The sequence below is a fragment of the Formica exsecta genome, unplaced genomic scaffold, assembly GCF_003651465.1.
Source record: "Formica exsecta isolate Colony F162 unplaced genomic scaffold, ASM365146v1 scaffold348, whole genome shotgun sequence".
Classification (NCBI taxonomy): Eukaryota; Metazoa; Arthropoda; class Insecta; order Hymenoptera; family Formicidae; genus Formica; species Formica exsecta.
In genome coordinates this window covers 3,552-27,039 of record NW_021850733.1, presented here as the reverse complement: position 1 = coordinate 27,039, position 23,488 = coordinate 3,552, and the positions used below count along the sequence as shown (strand labels likewise).

General features: G+C 37.4%; 3 protein-coding genes across 7 annotated transcripts; 2 read left to right on the top strand and 1 right to left on the bottom strand.

Moving 5' to 3' along the window:
- Positions 1–1,165: 1,165 nt before the first annotated feature.
- Positions 1,166–8,390, top strand: LOC115238553. Of its 4 annotated transcripts, none has more exons than XM_029812487.1 (5): positions 1,166–1,694; positions 5,250–5,727; positions 6,673–6,929; positions 7,028–7,378; positions 7,472–8,390. In XM_029812487.1, the coding sequence occupies exons 2-5, from the start codon at positions 5,346–5,348 to the stop codon at positions 8,093–8,095; spliced, it is 1,614 nt and encodes a 537-aa protein (XP_029668347.1). In that variant the 5' UTR covers positions 1,166–1,694; positions 5,250–5,345; the 3' UTR covers positions 8,096–8,390. The 4 variants fall into 4 exon arrangements, with proteins under 4 accessions (XP_029668347.1, XP_029668348.1, XP_029668346.1 ...); XM_029812488.1 differs by lacking the exon at positions 1,166–1,694 and adding an exon at positions 1,722–1,892; XM_029812486.1 differs by lacking the exon at positions 1,166–1,694 and adding an exon at positions 3,239–3,265.
- Positions 8,391–10,458: 2,068 nt separating this feature from the next.
- On the top strand, positions 10,459–13,254 carry LOC115238547 (CUE domain-containing protein 2). 2 transcript variants are annotated; one of them, XM_029812476.1, is made up of 5 exons: positions 10,459–10,674; positions 11,162–11,251; positions 12,097–12,436; positions 12,501–12,674; positions 12,759–13,254. In XM_029812476.1, exons 1-5 carry the CDS (start codon positions 10,487–10,489, stop codon positions 13,017–13,019), a joined length of 1,053 nt encoding a protein of 350 aa, XP_029668336.1. In that variant the 5' UTR covers positions 10,459–10,486; the 3' UTR covers positions 13,020–13,254. The 2 variants fall into 2 exon arrangements, with proteins under 2 accessions (XP_029668336.1, XP_029668337.1); XM_029812477.1 differs by lacking the exon at positions 10,459–10,674 and having other exon boundaries at positions 10,682–11,251.
- A 4,567-nt stretch (positions 13,255–17,821) lies between these two features.
- LOC115238551 (chromatin-remodeling complex ATPase chain Iswi) lies at positions 17,822–21,724 on the bottom strand. Its single transcript, XM_029812483.1, has one exon. It carries the CDS (start codon positions 21,541–21,543, stop codon positions 18,511–18,513), a length of 3,033 nt encoding a protein of 1,010 aa, XP_029668343.1. The 5' UTR covers positions 21,544–21,724; the 3' UTR covers positions 17,822–18,510.
- Positions 21,725–23,488: the final 1,764 nt, after the last annotated feature.

Sequence of the window (23,488 nt, the reverse complement as noted above, 5' to 3'; positions counted from 1 at the left end):
AAAGATAAAAAAATGATGAGGGGGTGGGGGGGGGGGGTATGTTAGTAAGAACAAATAATATAGTGTCTTTTTTTTCTTTTGAGAACTGCCACTGATACACGCGAAAATCTTAGCCATAAACATGTCTAGAATTATGAGAAGTCTCAGAGCGCATCAAAACACTCTACAAACTTGTTGAAAAACTGATGCGCTGCATCACACTCTATCTTAATGAAATTCTCTCTATGTATCTTACACATATTATTGTCACAGGATCGACAATTTTGAAGGCATTGGCAACTCTTATCGACCGATTCTATCAAACAAACGACCGATCGGTTTGAAGCGATAAAAAAATGCGAAATTTTTAGTCACATGATGTCTTTTGACGCTGAAAATGAGCGCCGAACGTTAACTTAAAAAGGCACCTTTATAATCATACTTTTGAACATTCACGCTCCATCCGTTATTGCTTGTGTCTTTCAAATGATCATGATATTGCGCTTTGTATATTTATTATTTATTGAAATATTTTTTTTATTTACACATATATCGACTATTCCTTTTGCATGAACTAATTTATTATTCTAATCGGAGCGGGCTTTCCCCCTTTATATTTCACGAGCAAACGATGAAACGCTGTCGGGCTTCGGGAATGAGAGAGATACACTTGAAATAGAGGTAAGCGTAAATGTAATAGAAATATCCACGTTAATTAGCAACGTAAGAAAATGACAAATAATTTTAATTTTGCGCCAAGAGTAAAGGAGGAGTAGTGCTACGAAGGTCACCATCTGCTAGTCTCATCTGTATTGTTATTCGGTTACACAGGAATTTAATAATAAATTAAATTAAATTAACAATAGAACATTTTATAATAAAGATCCAATAAAGTTACAAATATAATGAAAAGGCACTCCTTTTTTTATAAATTTCAAAATGAAACGTTTCCCTCGCGATACGAAACGGCGCGTGAATTACGAGATCCGAGATGGTTCGAGTTCTTGATGTTTCTGTGCGCTTACCATATTTTATTAAAACGCCAAAGTTCATTATATTGTTGCGCGCGCATCTATATCTTATCGATGCAAAAGAGGATTCATAAAGACTTTCTCATTTTACAACGCAATATTATTATTTTTATTTTATTATTTTTTTTTTCCATTATGCGCTTGACATCTCTATTCACTTGACAAATGAACGAGGCGGTGGAAACGAAAAGAACGAATGGATTCCGATCGATTGGAATTGTGCGGCCAACAATTTTCGGAGCCGGATATTGTCGAGTCGGTTAGTAAATCTCAATCTCCCGTGTAAAACGAAGAGCCGGGAGAGATGCTAAGAGTACGCTCGCGGGAGCGAGAGAAAAGGAGAGGGAGAGAGACAGAGAGAAAGACGCACGCGCGCGATAGCGACGCGACCCGGCGACGGGACGGATGATACTATGCGTCGACGACCGGCGACGCCGTCGCACATGCGCGTCCTAACGCGTCCCTGTTCGTTCACCGATTTCGATTTTAGTCACTCCCGGGTTCGGCTTCGGAGAAAATCGTCTCCCGGCCCTCGCGTAACGCACGGCCACCGCCCGAATTCGTACCGACTGCGAACGTTAACGATTTCGCTGTTTAGCGATCCGGAACGAGGACATCGACGAGAGGGGTAGCGCGTGGCCGATCTCCGTCCTGTGGACCTTTTTTTAGGAGGATATATCGTAGGTGAGGACGTAGAGACGGAGAGGCGATACGATATAGATGGGAGCACGCGCGCGCGCGCGCGCGCAGCAGCATAGATCTCCGTCTGACAGATCTCCCACGGTATCGCGATTCTACTATCATCGAGTCCGGAATAACCGATCTCCGATTTAACGCGTTCCATCTCAGTTATCTCGATGAATAGACGAGAGACTTCGAAAGGTAAGGGAGTCGAACGCGACCGCAACGCTTCTTTCGTGACGCGACGGGAAAGGAAAATCGATCGGACATATATACACATATATATATATATATATATATATATATATATATATATATATATATATATATATATATATATATATATATATATATATATATATATATATATATATATATATATATATATATATATATATATATATATATATATATATATATATATATATATATATATATATATATATATATATATATATATATATATATATGTGTATATATGTCCGATCGATTTTCCTTTCCCGTCGCGTCACGAAAGAAGCGTTGCGGTCGCGTTCGACTCCCTTACCTTTCGAAGTCTCTCGTCTATTCATCGAGATAACTGAGATGGAACGCGTTAAATCGGAGATCGGTTATTCCGGACTCGATGATAGTAGAATCGCGATACCGTGGGAGATCTGTCAGACGGAGATCTATGCTGCTGCGCGCGCGCGCGCGCGCGTGCTCCCATCTATATCGTATCGCCTCTCCGTCTCTACGTCCTCACCTACGATATATCCTCCTAAAAAAAGGTCCACAGGACGGAGATCGGCCACGCGCTACCCCTCTCGTCGATGTCCTCGTTCCGGATCGCTAAACAGCGAAATCGTTAACGTTCGCAGTCGGTACGAATTCGGGCGGTGGCCGTGCGTTACGCGAGGGCCGGGAGACGATTTTCTCCGAAGCCGAACCCGGGAGTGACTAAAATCGAAATCGGTGAACGAACAGGGACGCGTTAGGACGCGCATGTGCGACGGCGTCGCCGGTCGTCGACGCATAGTATCATCCGTCCCGTCGCCGGGTCGCGTCGCTATCGCGCGCGTGCGTCTTTCTCTCTGTCTCTCTCCCTCTCCTTTTCTCTCGCTCCCGCGAGCGTACTCTTAGCATCTCTCCCGGCTCTTCGTTTTACACGGGAGATTGAGATTTACTAACCGACTCGACAATATCCGGCTCCGAAAATTGTTGGCCGCACAATTCCAATCGATCGGAATCCATTCGTTCTTTTCGTTTCCACCGCCTCGTTCATTTGTCAAGTGAATAGAGATGTCAAGCGCATAATGGAAAAAAAAAATAATAAAATAAAAATAATAATATTGCGTTGTAAAGTACGCCGCGAATATCGAGGATCGGTATAAAAGGAAAAAAAGGGAAAAAAGAAAACCAATGTGCTGTCGAATCCGCGCGCGAATACGGACATCCGCTTCTATGACTGCTCTGGCTCGATGTGATCGCGCGCACTTGTTACAGTCGCCGTTTTATAGCCGGTCGCGCGATCTCCTCATTCTCCTCCGCAAACGATAAACTCCGTAGGCGACGCGCTGCACATGGAGTTTGGAGTGGGTACGCCGCGAAACGAAACGCGCGCAGAGAGAGGAAACTCCCTCGGTCGAGGATGGAAGGGGCGAGAAGGATGCAAATCGCTTGGCTCGGTGTAGGAAAGAAAAAAAGAAAATCAGAGTGTAATTGTGCACGAACGTTTTTTTTACGCCGAATGTGTGTGTGGCAAATCGCGTATCCAAACGCAACTGCCGAACGCACGCTTTTATCCTTAGCACACGTGTGTAAAAGGGAGGGAAAAAAGATGGCGCGGTAGAGCAACCAGTGGCGTAGCGAGAGTATTTTTTTTTTGCATTCCCCACCTACGATATATAATATATATATATATATATATATATATATATTTAGAGATATCTCGTTATCTTTTTTCGTCGCGTAATTTTTTCTTGGCATTCGGACATCGATAAGACAACGGAACACGAAGGTATATCGAGAAATTATATTTGAAATCTAAAGAATTTGTGTAGATAAACATCATCAAGATTTTATTGATTTTATTTTACGCTCTCCGGGGAGCCGTTACACCCTCGCTATGCTTCTGTAATAGCGATTTTTTGCGTTGCGACGCATAAATTTGTTGATATTATCTCTTTGAGAAACCTCAAGACTAATTTTGCACTGATAAAGATTGAACTCATCGTTAATTCGATGTAAAACAACGAAAAAATCTGGAATGTATAATTGCCTCTTTAATACTTGACAGAAAAACACGTTTCTATGAAAAGGTGGCAACAATAATCGTCGTTAAAACGATCGAGCTTACATGCGGAACCGTAACCACGTACGAACAGCTGATTCTGACATTCCTGGGGCCATATTCTTGAAAAATATCGCATACGATATTTATCATTGCGCAGTTATTTTCCGATACGTTTTAGCTACGCAAAGACAAATATCGTATGCGATATTTTTCAAGAATATGGCCCCTGATCGGCGAGAACATAACGTTCGATAAATTAATATTATTCGTTAGATTAACAGGGTGTCTACTCCCTGGAAAAACCTAGAAAATCTGGAATTCTCAGGGATTTCATTTTTATCTTGAAAAATCAGGAAATTCTCATGAAATTTTATTCGAACACAGGGAATTTTTTCAAAAATTCTCTTTGATCATTTCGTTCTTATATTGCAAGTATCGGCAATTTGATTGGCCAATGATTGTGAATTATATGTTTCAAATATATCATGAATATACTGGGTGTAACTAAACAAATACATATGGACAATACTATCAGATACAGAACAACAATTCAAATCGAAAAGTCCTGAACCATTTTTTGATCTGAGCTTTCTTTTCGTTGTTATATGATGTTAAAGTTAACTAATCAGCGCCTGTCAACAGGCGCTGATTAGTTAACTTTAACATACGGCTTTCTGGTGTATAGACAGGCGCTGATTAGCTAACTTTAACATCACATAACAACGAAAAGAAAGCTCAGATCAAAAAATGGTTCAGGACTTTTCGATTTGAATTGTTGTTCTGTATCTGATAGTGTTGTCCATATGCGTTTGTTTAGTTACACCCTGTATATATATATCTTTCTCTCTTTGATTATATGTTTATTGTCATAACAAAAAATACTGAATATACAATACTGAGTACACATTTTTTATTATAATTTTTACAATTAATGATAGAAAATGAAAATATTATGCAAATGAGAAGAATGCTTATCTTACAAATTCAGCTCTTTTCAGTTCTTTTCACATTTTTAAATTTAATATTTAAAATTGAAGTGGTTTAGTTTTCCTTTCTGAGTAAAAAGCATTAAAAAACGCACAAAAAAAAGACTTATTTTAAAAATTCTCTAATTTTACCTGGAATTTTGAACAAATTATCTGAAAAATCACATCGGGAATTTTTTTACAAGCTTTGGGTAGACATCCTGATTAAAGAAAAAAAAAAAAATACTGAGAATAATAAAACAGCGTGTCAGTTTAATTTGCGCGCCAATTATTCGGCATTTGTTTTTCATTCTACAGAGCCAGAGGAAGATTCACGTCGACCCAATTTTCGGCGGGAAGGAAAAAAAAACGGTCGCGACGACCTCTACGGACGACATTAGGGAGAGTCTCGCGATGAAGCAGGAACCGGAGGACGAGGAGGATTGTTACTTCGACGAGTCGAGTATACCGTCGACGTCGCCGCCGGCCTTACTCCCACCACCGCCGACCTTGGCGCCGTCGACGACGACGACGACGTCCGCGTCGTCCGGCCGGCACGGTAGCGTCACGCACCGAGTGCGTTCCCACGCGCGCAGTTTACGCGCCATGGCGAATCCCAGCGCTGTCTGGGCGCACTTCGACCTGTGCGCTAACGATCCGCTGCGCGCACAGTGCCGTATCTGTGGGGCGGTCGTGGTCAGGGGCGGCGCGAATCCGCGCCAATGCGGCACGACGAACTTGCATCGGCATCTTAGGGTACACCACGGCGGTAGGCTGATCGGTCGGCGATACCACGGTAAAATTTTTTAATTATTTCGGAGTATTTTTTTACGATTAGAAATGTGTAACGTGTGAAGCGAGGAGTGAAGCCCCCGTTTTATCAAGTTGGACTTGTCGCATTAAAATATAAATATAATAATGACTACTCTTTAATTGTAGTCTTCGAGAGAAGATTGATACATTTGTCCCACCTTGGCACGAGTTTAAAGAAGATTTTCCCTTGTAAAAACATCTGGCTCTTGATGTTTAAACCATTTTGAACAGCGTTCTCTACCACTGCATCATCTGGAAATCGTTTTTGTCCAAGATGTTTTTTCAATGGCCCGAACAAATGAAAATCGGAAGGAGACAGATCCGGGCTGTAGAGAAGATGCTCCATAATATTCCAATGAAATGATTACAAAAATTCTTGAGTTTGATGTGCAGAGTGAGATCTAGCATTATCATGAAAAACATTCATAAGAAAGAGGATTTCTCTAGAGAGGCCCATGCCTCTTTCTTTGTATTGCTTCCGGATTTCAGGATTTTTATTGAGAGAATGTTCAAACTTATGCCAAGATGGGACAAATTCATCAATCTTTTCAAAGATTATATTGAAAAATAGTCATTAGCTTCTACTTTAACGCAACAAATCCAAGTTAATTATAAGTTGTAAATAAAAGCTGTAATAAAACAGTGAATCTTAGTTTTTGATTCATCTTAGTATGTTGGAATGGGATTTTTTACAATCAGGAATCTCGAATTTATAAATGAGAAAAATTTTAGTTAGATTTTTTTGTTTTTCTCAATTAAAACTACTTCGTCAAAGTTACAATTTAGAAAATAGAATCGCGAAAAGAATCATTGTCACTGTCGAAAATCATATATCAACAAGAAACTTCTCTTCGATTCATTTCTCCCGTAACATTGGTTCGACTTATATGAGATACTTGCAATGATATATTTATTTTTTGTTACATAGTTTTACAATCGACGTCTCAAAGTAATACAACTGCTAAAACTATAAGGATAGCTACGCAGTCCTTAGTGAGACCTCATATTCGTAATATTGCGCCAGCGCCGCTGCCTCAACAACAGCAATCACGGCAACCAAAGACTCTTGTATTAAAAACTATTCCACTGAAAGTTAAGCAAGTCGCACCTACGACTATCAAAATGCCACCGCGACAAACTAATCAAGGATTACCACATAATGTCGTCCATCAACAACCTACAGAAGTATATAGATTCTTTGTAAATGTTGTATTTATTACAAGAAGAAAATGTGGTGTGGCACAGAGATTTTTATCAAATTTGTACTTTTCTGTATGTTTTAGGTTTGCTTGAGGTGGAACAGTTACCATAGTAATATGCAAAATAGCTTCCCATCGTTGTTAGATACAGAACAGTTCGTCGATGTGACCCTAGCATGCGAAGGGCGATCTTTGAAATGTCACAAGATGATTTTATCTTCATGTAGCGACTATCTGGCAGATTTATTACGGGAGAATCCGTGTCAACATCCTATTATTCTAATGAAAGACCTGAAATTTTGGGAAGTAGAGGCCTTGGTTAAATTCATGTACCGTGGAGAAGTTAATGTAGCTCATGATAAGCTGTCACAATTGTTGAATGCCGCCGAAGCATTGCAAGTCAAAGGACTAGCTGGTCCAAGTCCCTCATCCCAAGTAAGTCGATTAATACGATTCATTTTATAATTAAATTTTCTATTATTTTTCAAAGAACAATCTTCAAATTCATTTGTACTCTTTCATCGGCAGAACGCAAAACCACCATTACTTATACCTCAATCGAAGCCATTATCGTCTCAACTTGTAGTTCCTAGAGGTATTGCAGAAACCAAAGAAAATAAAGCATCACCTCCGAAAGTATCTACGTCTTCTAGCCCTAAACGTGCGCAAAAGCGACAACAATCCGAATCTATAGAGCCAAGACCTTTCACGAAAATACGTTTACAGCGACCTGTTACACCTTCGTCTCCGTGTGCAACCGTGAAGATGGAGCCTTTAGATATACCTCTTAGTCCGACGGAGATATTTTCACAGAATAATGAAGATGTTACACCTTCCTCGGACTTTGAGAAACTTATGAGCTTGCATGAGGAAGATGATCCAGGTGGCGAGGAAGTCAATGATGGTGATGAGAGATTACATTTTTGTGAACTGCCAGGTCCACCGGATTTAAACGATAACGAAGACCAAATGGAATTTGTACCTACTGATTTCTTAGAACAACAACAAGAAATTGTCGAAGAACCGGAATCAGGTTGTAATAGAGACCGTATTAAAAAGGATTCTGTCGATTATGCTTCCGTTGATGTCGGGGAAGACAACGGAATCTCCCAAAACACCATGCAGCCGTTAAAAGAAAAAAAAGCGGCATAGTAAAATGTAAGAATATCTTCATGTAACGAATCATGTGCTACAAATTTTGATTTATATGAAAATATCCGTGATTTGATTTCTCAATATCTTTAAAATGACGAGGCATTTTTTATTACGACAAAATTCAGATTTATTGAGATAATACACTAGACGACATATGTGTGTGCAATCAAATTATAAAGAGATTTTTATTTTCTTGGAATCTATGTATCAAAAATACTTGACAGAAAAGTTGCTCCTTTATTTAGTGTCTTGTGCATCAAACTCTAATAAAAGATTAATATTTTATCATTTATGTGAATGTAGCATTTGTGTGAAAAACTATGTGAAGAAAATAGAATACATTAAACATATTTCTGCTAGTTCAAAGCATCTTTTTTCACAGAATATATATTTATTTAAATATTTTATATATACAGGGTGTCCCGTTTTAATCGACCATCCCTGATAACTTCGTGGGAAGCGGTCGAATAAAAAAATGTTTTATACTAAAGTTGTAGGGTTTTAAGTGGCGCATGACATAGTAATATTAGTATGACCCTGAATAGCGTTGTCAAGGTCATGTAAAAATCACATTGACATTTAAAAGTGGGAATCCCCATTTTTATTGCATATTCATATAGTTTACCTTACGAACTTTTCAAAATACTGTAATAAAGTATTTTTTTATTAAGTATTTTTCGAGTTATTTTATATCAAAATATGTCAGATTAAGATATAAAATAACTTGAAAAATACTTAATGAAATATTTTATTATAGTGTTTTGAAAAGCTCTCAAGTTAAACTACATGAATATGCAATAAAAATTAGGGATCCCGTTTAAAAATGTCGATGTGATTTTTACGTGACCTTGACAACGCTATTCAAGGTCATACTAATATTGCTATGTAATGCGCCACTTAAAACCCTACAACTTTTGTATGAAACATTTTGTTATTTGGCCGCTTTTTGCGAAGTTATCAGGGGTGGTCGATTAAAATGGAACATCCTGTATGACTAACTTTATATATACATATATATATATATATATATATATATATATATATATATATATATATATATATATATATATATATATATATATATATATATATATATATATATATATATATATATATATATATATATATATATATATATATATATATATATATATATATATATATATATATATATATATATATATATATATATATATGTGTGTGTATATAACACACACACACACACACACACACACACATACAATATAGATATCTGATGTAGCAATGCATTTATAAAGATTAATAATACTGTTTGCTGTTATATCAGAATATATATTCAGTTGTCTCGTAAATGTGTGATCAATTTCATTTTATATAAAAATATGTATTTTAGACTCTATAGAATTATGTTGTAACTTATTTTATCTATAAAAATAATATCAAATTGTAATTATTTATACATTGAATATGTATTAAATAAGCTGTATTATTGTCGCTGGTGCATCCATTGTAAAGTTGTAAGTGATTGGAATATTGTAGGTATAAATTATAACATGAAGATACATCTCCTAAAAATAAATAGCTATTACAACACAACTCCACATGTATAACAAATTCCGTCATACATATAGCTTTATGTTAAATCTCTAAGAAATATGAATCAATTTTTACACAAGTTAAAATAAGTTTTCTTTATTATAATCTATTTATCCATAAAAATGTAAAGGAGAGAGAGACATTTTTAACAATAATTGATTTGTAAAATAAAATGATTGCATAAAATTTTTGAGACTGTGATCGATTAAAAACTATTATTTTATGTTTTTCTTGAAGCTTTTGTAACTTTATATGTTTTGCGATATCACGGAATTTATATTCTTTCTCTCTCTCTTTCAATTTTTTATTTTCTCCTTTTATGACGCTACATATGTATATAGCATATAATAATATTATATAATACGTATACACTGTATATGTATACTACGTCGCTCTATTATATACAGGATGTCCTAAAATCATTAGAACAAAAATGTCGAGAGGTCATTTTTTGAAAATTGCCGTTATTTTTTGCCCACACACATTATATATCTTTATAACTAAGCAAATGTAGGTTTGTTAAATCCACAAAGTTTAGTTTGCAAAAACTTTTTTTTAATCGCATATAACTCGGAAATTATTGATGCCGCGATGATTTCGCTGGTAATGAGGAAAAATCGTCTCCAAATTGGCCAGAGAATCTGTTAAAATTATCAAATTTAGATTATTTAAATTATATTAATATTTTAATTTAAATTATTAAATCTATATTATTAAAAAAACATTCGATGCTTTTGGGACATCCTGTATATATTATACATCTTATACTATAGTAATATAAGAAATACCATACGCGATAGATTCATACGAGATATGTTAGGCGGCGCCACGTGTCTGCCCCCCTCCACGTCAACTGTCAAATCGACGAGCGTTGTTTGTATACGAAATTTATCTCGCGGTTTAGCTTTAGCGTCGTTCGCGAGAGAGAGAGAGAGAGAGAGAGAGAGAGAAAGACTCCGGATCGAGATCGAGTCCTGGTTTAGAATCTGGTTTCGGATCAGGTTCGTATACTTGTGCTCTTTATATAACTCTTTCGCTGAAAGCAAAGTGATTCTCGCTCGCGAGACGACCGGCCTCGTCTACATCATTGATGATCACCGCAGCCAGAACCGCAATTCTGTCATTTCTCGACTCATTATCCTACCCTATCATAATGTCATAATAGTCTGTCTACTCTATGTATACACACATGATCGGCCGGGACAGGTAATTCTTTGACCGATCCTGGAACCTGGTCCGCGACGGAATCATCGCGACTTCTCGTTCGCGCAAGGGTTACGAACTAAAGACCTGCTGCCCTCTTGTTTCCCTTAACCTATATTAAAGGATCAATGACTGAATGTTGCATACGCGCGAAGGACGTGTGTCAGCGCTTGTCAGATCGCGAGCGCCTACTTTGATGGGGACGGGCGAGTGATTAGAGCGTGTCGATATTCGATGAATTTCCAAAAAGGTTTGCGATCGGATTTAATGGTTTAACGATTGCAGGATGAGTCGTACGATGGACGAAAAGGAGGAATTAGTGAAGAAGGCCTTATTTAGTTTCGTTAGGAAACAGGTGCCCACTGCTCAATTGAGGTACAAGCTCTAAACTTTGATTTTCCGAAATATTTCTTACCTCCTGTAATGGAAATATGTACTGAGGATGAAAAAATAAGGTTTCCTGTTTTTATTATGACTTTTATTTACCATTTGTTCACAAATGGGACTTATAGTGTTAAAATGTATATATGTAATGATATGAATTACTTTTCAATATTTTTTTAATATTTTCAATATCTTCTCTCTTCGAGAGAAGATTGATAGGCTTATCCCATCTGGCACAAGTTTGAAGATTCCTCCTCTCAGTAAAATCCAGTTTTTGATGTTTAAACCATTCTTGAACTGCATTATGTATCGCTGCATCATCTGGAAATCGTTTTCCTCCAAGATGTTTCTTCAGCAGCCCAAAATGAAAATTGGAAGGAGCCAGACCCGGGCTGTAAAGAGAATGCTCCATAATGTTTTAAGTAAATGATTACAAAAGTTCTTAAGTTTGATATGCAGAGTGAGATCTGGCATTATCGTGAAGAAAAATCAAACATCTTTGGAAAGAAGCCTAAATCTCTTTCTTCAAATTGCCTCCTTGATGATACAGAATGCTGTTCAAGAATGATTTAAACATCAAAAATCGTATTTTTACCAAGAGGCAATCTTCAAAACCCAGCCAAGGTGGGACATGTGCATCAATCTTTTTGAAGACTATATTGAAAAGTAGTCAATAGCTTCTATTTTAACACAATAAGACCAATTTGTGCATAAGTTGTAAATAAAAGTTGTAATAAAACAGGGGACCTTACCATTTTTTATCCATCCTAGCATTATTAAATTGATAGATATCTCTCCTTTTCACTTTTACATTAACCAAACTTTTTTTATTTCAGCTTAATAGATGACATTGTACTAAGTTATGTAGTGAGTATGGTAGAAGAAAGTGCATTGGAGGAAAATTTAGATGTGGACGGACTGTGCGAGATGGTATCCGCTTGCCTTCCCGAGTTTTCCACTATTGAGAAAGAGGCTGTATCAAAATGGTTGCTGGATGTGGAAAGTAAATTGAAACAAGAAAGTAAAGATAATGAAAATTGTCAGTCTCACAGCGATCCATTGAATCACATCAGCCTCTCCGCTCTTTTGCCAGCTGGTACGCAAAGAATGCGCATTCATCATCTGTCAGAAACGAGCGATGCCGGCAGCGATTCTAGCGGAGAATATTTTTCGGAGGTAAAAAAAAGCATCATTTTAAGTGTCTTCAAATATCTATATAAATTTCTTTGTACTATTGTAGGAATCCTCTTGGCACCAGGTGGCTTTATTACAAGAGATGTTTCCGGCGGCGAGCACCGCTGAAGCGAGGCATTGTTTGGCGGTAGCCGGGGGTGATATAGCAAAGGCCGCGCAACTCGCGTTACATCGTCAGGAAGCAGGTCAAAGTATCGTGAGCAACCTCACGTTTCTAACGGTGAGATATTTCAACTCGCTTGATTGTGTTTCCAATATCATCTCCCGCATGTATATCCAATACGCGCAATTTCAATCGTTTCAGCCCAATGGTCGTAATAAAGCAAGATTGAACGACGAAGAGCTGAAATCTCGTATCATAGCACGATATAGTTACGTCGACAGGGACGACGATTGTCGTGAACATCGTCCAGTAGCACCAAAAACAGAGCCCAAGAAACTGGTACGATATCTCGACAATAAGATCGTAAGTGTAAAGGGTGAACGTTATACAGAAGTGCGGAGGGGCGGCGAGGACGAAGACGGTAACGAAGGTGGTAGAAAGAGAGGTCATTGCCGTCCGTAACCAGTCCCTTTGCCTCCAACCCCCGATCCACCCCCTTGGAGGCATCTGATTTTCGATTGAATTTTAGATCTTTTTCATCTTACTCGTGTAGGAATATAGACAAAATATTGAATTTAAACAGGTGTAACATTTTTTTGACATTTAATTTCTATGTAATGCAGCCTACGCAGCTCTTGGAATCTCTCACATGTTTCAACATAATTTGTTGATTAATTTGTCGTTGTACTATATACAGGGTATCAAAACGTTTTTCTCTAAAATGCTTAGTTTTTGAAAGAAAAGGGGTGTACGGGTGGTCTAGGACACCCTGTATATGACTATAGTAGAGTAATTTTTTACTCTATTCATTCGCGAGTTGATTCGCAATTAATCGTTTAATGAATACCCATTTTTTTAATTTCTATGTATAGATCATATTTTTTCAATCGAGCGTGCAATGGCCGTTAAGTAAATATTTATATCCATAATTGGAATATTATAATATTACATAATTATAAAAATGCATTAATTATTGCTCTGTTATTATCAAAGACATAATTATCAAACTTGCAAAAAGAATAATTTTAATTTTAACGTATAATGTATATTGATCCCGATGATTTTTTATTTACGCAGTTCTAGACTTTTGCAGTTGAATATGTTTTCGAATAAAGTATTTATTCGACTCGTTATTAATTTTATGTATATATATACCTATATATTAAGATCCAGATGATTGTAAAAGAGATACATGCCTGATTTAGAAAATAATTATTTGTAAGTTGTTATGTAAAGAAACGATTCTCAAATACGCTTTATTTTGTATGTTAGCTGGCTATTGTAAGCTCGGCACTTGACTCTTAATATCCATTCCTCTTATTCTACTCTGATAGAAATCATGTTGTATTTCTCAAGTTTATTTATTTTATACAAATGTAAGAATACTCTTCAAATTATACAAAGTTGTTCACCAGAAACAATACATGTGTATAATTCTCAACAATTTAAAGATATGGAAAAAGAATAATTGTTATAACTTTAAGAAACAAATATGATGTAGAAAACATTTTTTTCTTAAGAACAGGATCTGTCCAAAATCACAGTACATAATCGAGAAAAGTTGTTGAATCCATCTCGACAATGATTACTAATACATAAATAAGAAAGTATATTTCTTATTTATAGTAATACAATATATATTTTTTTATACATATTTTAATAGTAGTTGTTGAGATGAATTCAATAATATTGGATAATACAAGACTGTTCCACATTTAATTTAAGTATAAAAAGCACATGTTATTAATTTTCTAATTTTAAATCATTTTTCTTAAAAATAAAACCTATAAAAAAATTTCATTTTATATTTTTTATTTGTGAGATGTGAGACCATTCCTCTCACTGTCACTTGTGTGCCACAATTTTGGATGTATTCTTATTCTTATTTTTGCTTTTTTTAACGCTTTATAACTTCTAAAAAAATTATAAAGCTATTTTATTTAATCTACGTTAAATATTAAAATGTTAAAAATGTGTTTGGAACAATTTAAATTGCGTGTAATATTTTTTTCATATCTTAAAATCTCGAAAAATTATTTGGCTATTCTATTTCTAGTGAACTACCTTGTATATACTGTTAAATAGACATTTAATTATATTAGTGCTTTGTATATGAAAAGCGCTTTTAATATCTCACTTATATACTTCACATGCTTTACTTATATTAAGCTAGCGCCAGGCTATGCGCGTATTCGCAATTCGTGAACGGTATAAAGAAATCTGATTGGTTGAATTTGTCGAATCTTCCATTCACACTATTCACGAATTATAAACGAATCGCGAATAGTCTGGCGCTAGCTTTATATAAATTTTGAAAATATTTTTTCTTATGCCTGCATTATTAGCATAGTATGATTAGTGAGTGAAAAGTGATTTATGAAAATATACCTGAAATGTATTTAGTCAAATAGCAACGTTCATGTCATGTAACAAATTAATCCTTTTTCAACTACATTATATAGTAAAATGTATTATATATTAGACTATATAAAGAAGAGCAAGAACTTTTATCCGCACGTTTACTCAGAAATTCAGAAATAATTGTTCAGCACAATTTAGTAAGTCAATATTATCTTAGTAATGTAAAGAAGAATTGCCGAACAAAAGTGAATAATTATAATTGTTTATCGAATAATCAAAATCAGAAAGTTATAAATTGTAAAAATCATTCAGAAAATGCAGATGTATCATCATACATCCTGTATCAAATGAATTAAACATACAAATATATTAATATTGCAAAAATAATTACGAAATTGTAGATTTCGAATACTATATTGTAGTATACGTATTTAGTTGAAGGCGAAAAAATAATCACTTTAGGCGGGATACAAAGTCTGCTTACAAAAATTGCGCCATAATATTCGCCAGTATTATTACTCTATTATTGTGCTGCTGTCTTGCAGACTTCAAATGTAGTCATATAAACGTAATCATTAAAGCGTTAGAACATCATATATAGAATGATGTAAACTGGATACTTATTTCAGAATCCATATCTTGACAATGTATGTGTAGAAAAGTGAGAAGATTGTAATTACTTCCAAAAGCGGTAACCAGTGAAACACTATTCAAACCAAAATATCTGTTCATTCCATAATACATTTTTTTTTTTAGTATTAGGAACAATTATAATTGTTTGTTCTTTACAAGTCAAAAAGAAGCGTTTTGTGTATGTATTATTTCTTTAAAAAAAAAAAGAGATTACAGAAGAAAATTTTAATTTGTAAAATGATTTGTTTAACAATTATAAATGTATCCGAAAAGCTTTTTGTAATTCTTTCTTTGTCTTGTTTTAAATATCACTATTGTATACCTAACCATCAATCTTTTTACCATGGTTGTATGTGTGTGGATTTATTTCTTAAATGCAATATAAATATACAATGTATGTCTTATAATGGATCGATTCTTGCCATAATAGATTATATATGAATCTTTCCTAAAAAAAACTAATGTATTCCATCGCCGATTCATAGATTCCAGAAATAATTTAATAAAATTGTTTCAGGAATATAGCAAGTAAGAAAAAAAAAGATTTATGACATAAACAATGAAGTGGATTACTTTAGTTTTAAGCGAATTCTCCACGATGTCCTTCAATGTAATATAAAAATAAGCACTTTGGCTATTAATTTTTAACTCATTAGATGTGAACTTTTGAAGTGGTGTGAAAGCAAAATGTAATTATAATTGTATTTGCTTTTAATATGCTATTATATACACACACACACACACACACACACACACACACACACACACACACACACACACACACACACACACACACACACACACACACACACACACACACACACACACACACACACACACACACACACACACACACACACACACACACACACACACACACACACACACACACACACACACACACACACACACACACACACACACACACACACACACACACACACACACACACACACACACACACACACACACACACACACACACACACACACACACACACACACACACACACACACACACACACACACACACACACACACACACACACACACACACACACACACACACACACACACACACACACACACACACACACACACACACACACACACACACACACACACACACACACACACACACACACACACACACACACACACACACACACACACACACATCATCATCACATGCCTAGACAATTATAAGATCTTTCTCTTTGCCAATTGATTACCAATGATTACAATAGAATGTATCAAAAAAAACTATGTAAAATTTTCGGTAATACTTTTATTCTTAATGACTTTCTGGATCGAAAGAGGAAGACAAAGAAATTATGGAAAATATATAAAGTGTATCAAATTAGGATGTTGTATTCTTTAACGGTGAATAGAACTTTGGGGCCTTAAGAACGGTTAAAAAATATCAGACGGACGGTTAAAGAATATCATTCTCTTTTAACTTGTACATTTACACAATGTGCGACATATTTTTCGATCTGTATTGTATGCAAAGAAAAGAAATTTTATATCTGATCAATTTCCATACATATGCTCGATCCGTTAATCAATTTATAATTATTTTTCCACATTATTTGTTAAAAGATAAAGACAATATAAGTGTTTCAGCAGTCCACTTTTGCTTCTTTCTTCATTTTTAAAAACCTAACTATATGACATTCTCATCTTATTATCTCCTTAATTTATGAATAAATATGAGATGTGATTATTAGATATTAATGTTTTTAGTACTTATATATCTTTCACAATACATTCTTGCATGTATAGTCGAAGCATTATGCTTATTGCTAATCTTTTATGCATGTTTTGTACGTGATAAATATATATTTTCAACAATTGATCTAGGTATTTGACTCATGTATACATAACTCAAATATAAAAATATTGTATTTCCCTTGCGAATGATTCAAGTGAAGCCATTAAGGAATATTGTATCTCATATAAAAAGTATCAAAATGACATGTATCCATGTGTATCCATAATATAACTAAAGTAAAGTATCCCTTCTATCTGTGAAAGATTCATTAAGATTTATTATTAAACATTTCGAACCAAATTTTTCTTGTTTGTGTCTGTGTGTGTATGTCTGTGCATATACATTTATAGACTCCGATACAAAATCTCACACCTAGATGTGTATGATAGCATCTGAAAATAATGCTCAAGAATATTTTCCCAGAAGAACACATATTATGGAGTAATATTCAATTAAAGTGGATCAGCAGATATCAGTTACATTATGTACCACAATAATACTTTAAGATTTTTTTTAATGATTGCATGTTACAATTTCACGGCGCAATACATATTATAATACATAGATATGATATAGTTTATCAATGGAGCGCTATAAGTTAATGCAATATTCGAATTGACAAAAATTCCAACATTCGTCGAGATACAAGGATCTTATTAATGACTCTTCTACCCAGCTTGACACATCCGGAAAAATAAATAATACATCTCTTTTATTCCGGCATCCGCGCGTGTGGATAATGATGTGATATAAGAAAAAAAAAGATACTTCCGATATTTCGAACTGTTGCTAAATCTATCAGAAAGTTCATCGCGATGTGGCTATTGATAATTTCGCAGCGTTAATAAAAATTAGTTTCGAACTTACGCGAATATTAATTACGACGAATTTTAAATATTAAACGATTCGATAAAGCCTGCTGACGGTCGTTATTTAAAAATGTATCCTATTGCAATGATATATGAAATATGTAATATGAAATTGCCGCAATATTACTGCAATGTTCTGTGCTATGTGGGATAGAGTATGTTCGTAAAATCGTTGTGAAAACTTGTAGATTTGTAAATATAGAAAAAGTGTCTGGCGAATACACTGTAGTCTGTATTTCTCAATCGCGTCGTAGAAAGAATTCCAAAAGTCCAGAGAAAGAGAGAGGATGAACTCGTCGCTTACATACGATGGTAGTTTACTTTTTCTTTTTTCGTGGTTTGTCTTGAGGCGCCGGTAAGTTCTCTTGCTTTCGCTTCGAGGTCGGTTTTGTTCCTAAGCTGCCGCCCTTCTTTCTCCTCTCTTGTCTCTCGCGTTCCTCTAGTTCTTGATTCTCGCGCTCTATCAGGGTTATCAGGGTGTTGCAGCGACGCTGCAACTCCAACGCGGTGCGGGATTTGACAAACCAATCGAAACGAAATTGTGGCGCCGATCTCACCGTAGCTCGTAGCTCCTCATACACATTCTCCTTGTCGAAGCCGAGTTTGTGCAACATACAAACGAGAAATCTGTCCTCCTCCTCGGTGTAATTCTTACCCTTGTTCGTGCCGTAAGCTATCCTGAGCTGATGAAAAGGCGCGCGATATCTGGCCATCTTAGCGTCCAAAGCTTTCTTGATACCCGCGCGTCTCTGTATCTTGGCCTCGCCTCGCTCGATTTGGGCCATCACGCGGTCTATATCTTGGAGCTCGTGGCAACGTTCCCAGAAAACGGCCGAATATTCCATTACCTCTTCCGGCGTTTTTCCCTCGACCTCCTTCGCGATGTTCTCGATATCATCGCGACCGTACTTCTCGTTCGCCTTGATGAACTGATTGAAGTCCCGTTTGGTCCAGTTGGTGAAGCCTTGAAGAAGCAGCTTCTCCTTCTCGGCGACCTCCTCGTCGGTCAGCGGCTGAGCATCGTCGATCTTGCGCTGTTCCTCCTTCTGTATCCGGGCGGCATCCGATCCAAGCTCGGGATTTTTCGGGACTTTGTAGCCGACCGTCTGTCTAAAATAATAGATCTCCTGATCCAGCAGCTCGAACAGTCGCGGTGGGAAAAACTGAAAATCTTGCACTATCGGTTGCTTCGGCGGCCTCGGTGCTTTCGGCGCCTTTGGTTCCGACACTCTCAATGCTTCTCTGAAATAAGCGTCGACGGCATAATTGGCTTTACGCTCGCGTTTTGGTGGTTCTATCCAGTTGCCTATCCCGAGGATCTTTTGTTTCTCGCGATAATCCTCGCCCTCGAACTGGTACACAGAATCGGTTGGTGCATCGACGGTAAAATTTCGCAACGAGGACTCACCCAGGCTCTCCAGTTTCTGCTTCATCTCCTCCGTTTTTGCTTCACCTTTTTGCAGTATAGTGTCTATATCCTCGTCAGTGATGGCGCTATCCTTGGACGCGAACACCTCGTTCGCGCCGTGTCTGATCATGTTCAGCATTTCGTCCTTGTTCAATGCTGTCTGCTTGGCGTCGACCAGTCGTCCCTGCTGAATAACGAGCTTATCCAAGCGCAGCTTCACCTCGGCTCGCTCAACGATCTTCTCCTCTACCGTGTTCTCCGTGATAAATCTGAAGACCCGCACTTGCTTTTGCTGGCCTATACGATGCGCGCGATCCATCGCTTGCAAATCCATTTGCGGATTCCAATCGGAATCATAAATAATGACCACGTCAGCGGTCGCTAAATTGATACCTAGACCACCAGCGCGAGTCGACAACATAAAAATAAACTTCTCGCTACCGGGTGCGTTGTACTCGTTGATTTGTCGCTGTCGATCCTCATGGGCGGTGTTGCCGTCCAACCGACAATACTGAAAACACCTCCAGTGACAGTAGTCCTCTAGAATATCAAGCATCCTCGTCATCTGACTGAATATCAAAACTCGAGATTCTTGCTGCTGTAATTTCGGCAATAACTTATCTAGTATTACCATTTTACCACAGTTATAGACAAGGTGCTCGTCAGTAGTGTATGGCGGTCCGGGTTCGGCGCCGTCGAACAAATACGGATGATTGCAACACTTACGCAGTTGCATCAAAATATTCTGCAGCCTCATCTTCTCTATTTTCCCTGCGCCGTTCACAATATCTATATCCTTCATCAATACTTTGGTATACCATTCTCTTTGCATTTTACTTAGACCAATGTACACTTTAATCTCTTTCTTGGGTTTAAGTCCTTTTTCCACTTCAGACTTTAAACGCCTCAGGAGGAACGGTCTCAGAACTGCATGTAACCTCTCGACCAAAGAATTATCACCTAGAAAACTATTTGTATTAAACCACGAATCAAAATCGTCCGAACTATTGAATACATCCGGCAGAAGAAAGTTCAACAGGGACCACAGCTCGTGAAGATTATTTTGCAGCGGCGTGCCTGTTAACAGAAGCCGATTGGTGGTTTTAAATTCCCTGAGAATCTCCGACAGCTTGGACTTTTCGTTCTTTATTCTGTGAGCTTCATCTATTACCATGTAACGCCAATTGAATTTTTTGAATACTGATTTCTCCTTGATAACCATCTCATAGGACGTTACGCATACATCCCATTCGCCAGGCATCATTACATCTCTAATGAAAGTATTTCTGGTCTCCGCATCTCCGATGAGGCAGACAGCTCTGAGGCTGGGACACCACTTTTTAAACTCATTCATCCAATTAGCCAGCGTCGACTTGGGAACGATGACGATATGAGGACCAGGAATGTTTCGAAAGTGTTTCATGTATCCGAGCAGGGAGATAGTCTGTAGCGTCTTACCTAGACCCATCTCGTCCGCCAGAATACCGTTTATACCGTGCTCGTAGAGCGATATCATCCAATTTAAACCACGTATCTGATAATCACGCAACTCACCCGACTTGATGTAATGCGGCGAGGATTCAAAACGCGTTGTAGGCGCCACGCTGGCGTTACTCTCGGCCAATAACTCCTCATCCTCCTCCTGCTCGGTCTTACGATGCCTATGATCGCCCGAGTCCGGCTTAGGTTGATTCTCCGGTTGTTGTTTCCTAGGCCTGCCAGCCTTGATCTTCAACGGACTACCAGACTTATCTTTCTGATTGTTTGTCATAAAGTGCGAGAATATCTCGGTCTGTTTTAGCAAGTAGTCGAATCGTTTGCTGCGATCCGTCTCGAGTTTCGTCTCAAAATCGCCGCCCCTCGATGACGTGGTCTCCGCAGAAGACCCGTTCGAGTTGTCTCCGGTATCGCCGGTGTCCGCATTTTCATCCGGCTTAGACATCTCGCTCTAGGTTATACCTACGGCTTGTAAACCTTGTCTTCCGCGAGATTAAATCTTAGTCGCTTGAGAGTACGAAGTATTTGTTCGCTGATGACCAACTTATTGGCCTGTCACAGTCGTTGCCGACGCACTGCGTCTACAGCATCAAGCACTGCCGTGGATCACCATTGACCGCCATATTGCGTTTATCCCTCCAAAATTACTAGAGTCACTATACTCATGGAATCGCCTTAAAGCCCGTATCAGACTATGATCGTGATTGGTCAATTTCTTAAGGCTTAGAGCTTAAATCACTTATTGTAGACCGGCACTAAGTGTCGGTCTACAATAGATGATTCAAGCCCTAAGCCTTAAGAAATTGACCAATCACAATCAAGTATGAGGAGAATACTCGACTGTGATTGGTCAATTTCTTAAGGCTTAGGGCTTAAACCACTTATTGTAGATCGGCACTTAGGTGATCACAAATCCTTTATTTACAACGTTTGGTAGTCCATAATTTATCCAAAAAGTAAAAAAAACCATGTGCATTGACCCTGCGCCTGCGCATGCCTTCGTCGTGTAAAGGTGCCTTTACATGGCAGCATTAAGCGTCGAGCGTCTGCGCAAATTTAACCAATCAGGACAAAGAAATTTTAGTCCCTTTTGTTTTGATTAGTCAAATTCCAATCTTTAATCTTCAATCTTCAATTTTCAATGCGTATTCTGATATGGGCATTAGGCTAAGTTCCAAAACGGTGTAAAATTTCCTTTCCGAGGAAAATTTTACTCGATGGCCAGTCTGGAACCAATCAGAGACGCTCAAAAAAATTTCGGAACGGCCATCGGAGTAAAATTTTCCTCGAAGAGTATGTTTTGGAACATAGCCTTAGAACATATATAAATGGAAGGGGAATAGCAGGCTGAAAAGTGTCGGAAGGAAGTGAGAAAGAAAATCGTAGTTGGCTCTCTGTTGTGAGTAACTACACATACAAGCATCGTGTCTGTAAATATACATACTTTTGTGTACACACACATGTGACTAATGTAACCTTATTTTTCATTGGGCCAAACCGGTAAGCCGTGCATGCGCACTTTCGAGCAGTTTTTCACAAGAGAGAGGCAACTATGATCTTCTTTTTCACTTTCTTCCGACATGTGTTTCTATCGGGAAACAAAGGCATTCCCCTTCCATTTATATATGTTCTAAGGGAATCGCGCACGCGACCAATGTTATGGCCGTTGCACAATGCTAGGCGATAGCGATATGGCTTCTGCTGCACACAGGATGCGGAAACACTTGCCGCGCGGCAAAAGACGACGCTGTAGCCAATCAATTTGTCGCTCTAATGGAAAAGTCGTAAATTGATTGGCTACCGCGTCGCCTTTTGCCGCACGGAAAGCGTTTCCGCGTCCTGGGTACCAATCATGTAACTTTTTCCCTCGGGGGGAAACGTGAAAAGTGAAAAATATTAGCATTGAAATCAATGGCAAAATTTTTCACTTTTTCGCCCTAGAGGAAAAGTTACATGATTGATACCCTGGGGGTCGATTGTGTATCTTTGAAACAAAGTGAAAATTACAAAAGCGAACAGATTTACTAGATTTCGACAAATGACATCGTAGATACTCTAATGAATTTACTCACTTTTATAATTTTCACATCGTTTGAAGATATACAATCAACCCCCAGATGACAAGATATTTATTTAATCCTAAACCAATCACAGAGCCATATTAGCATCTTAGGACATTACTTAAGACGGTCTTGAAATAAGAACTGACTATGAATACCGGCCCTAAAGCCCATATCAGACTACGCATTGAAAATTAAAGATTGAAGATTAAAGATTGGAATTTGACTAATCAGAACAAAAGGAACTAAAATTTCTTTGTCCTGATTGGTCAAATTTCAATCTCGAATCTTGAATCTCAATCTTCAATGCGTAGTCTGATACGGGCTTAA

Coding starts and splice junctions, on each gene's coding strand:
- LOC115238547 (XM_029812476.1), top strand. CDS start 10,487: ATGTTAGGCGGCGCCACGTGTCTGCCCCCCTCCACGTCAACTGTCAAA. Junction 10,675..11,161: donor AGAATCTGGTTTCGGATCAG/GTTCGTATACTT, acceptor TAACGATTGCAG/GATGAGTCGTACGATGGACG. Junction 12,675..12,758: donor GCAACCTCACGTTTCTAACG/GTGAGATATTTC, acceptor CAATCGTTTCAG/CCCAATGGTCGTAATAAAGC.
- LOC115238551 (XM_029812483.1), bottom strand. CDS start 21,543: ATGTCTAAGCCGGATGAAAATGCGGACACCGGCGATACCGGAGACAAC.
- LOC115238553 (XM_029812485.1), top strand. Junction 5,728..6,672: donor GATCGGTCGGCGATACCACG/GTAAAATTTTTT, acceptor TTTGTTACATAG/TTTTACAATCGACGTCTCAA. Junction 7,379..7,471: donor GTCCAAGTCCCTCATCCCAA/GTAAGTCGATTA, acceptor TTTCATCGGCAG/AACGCAAAACCACCATTACT.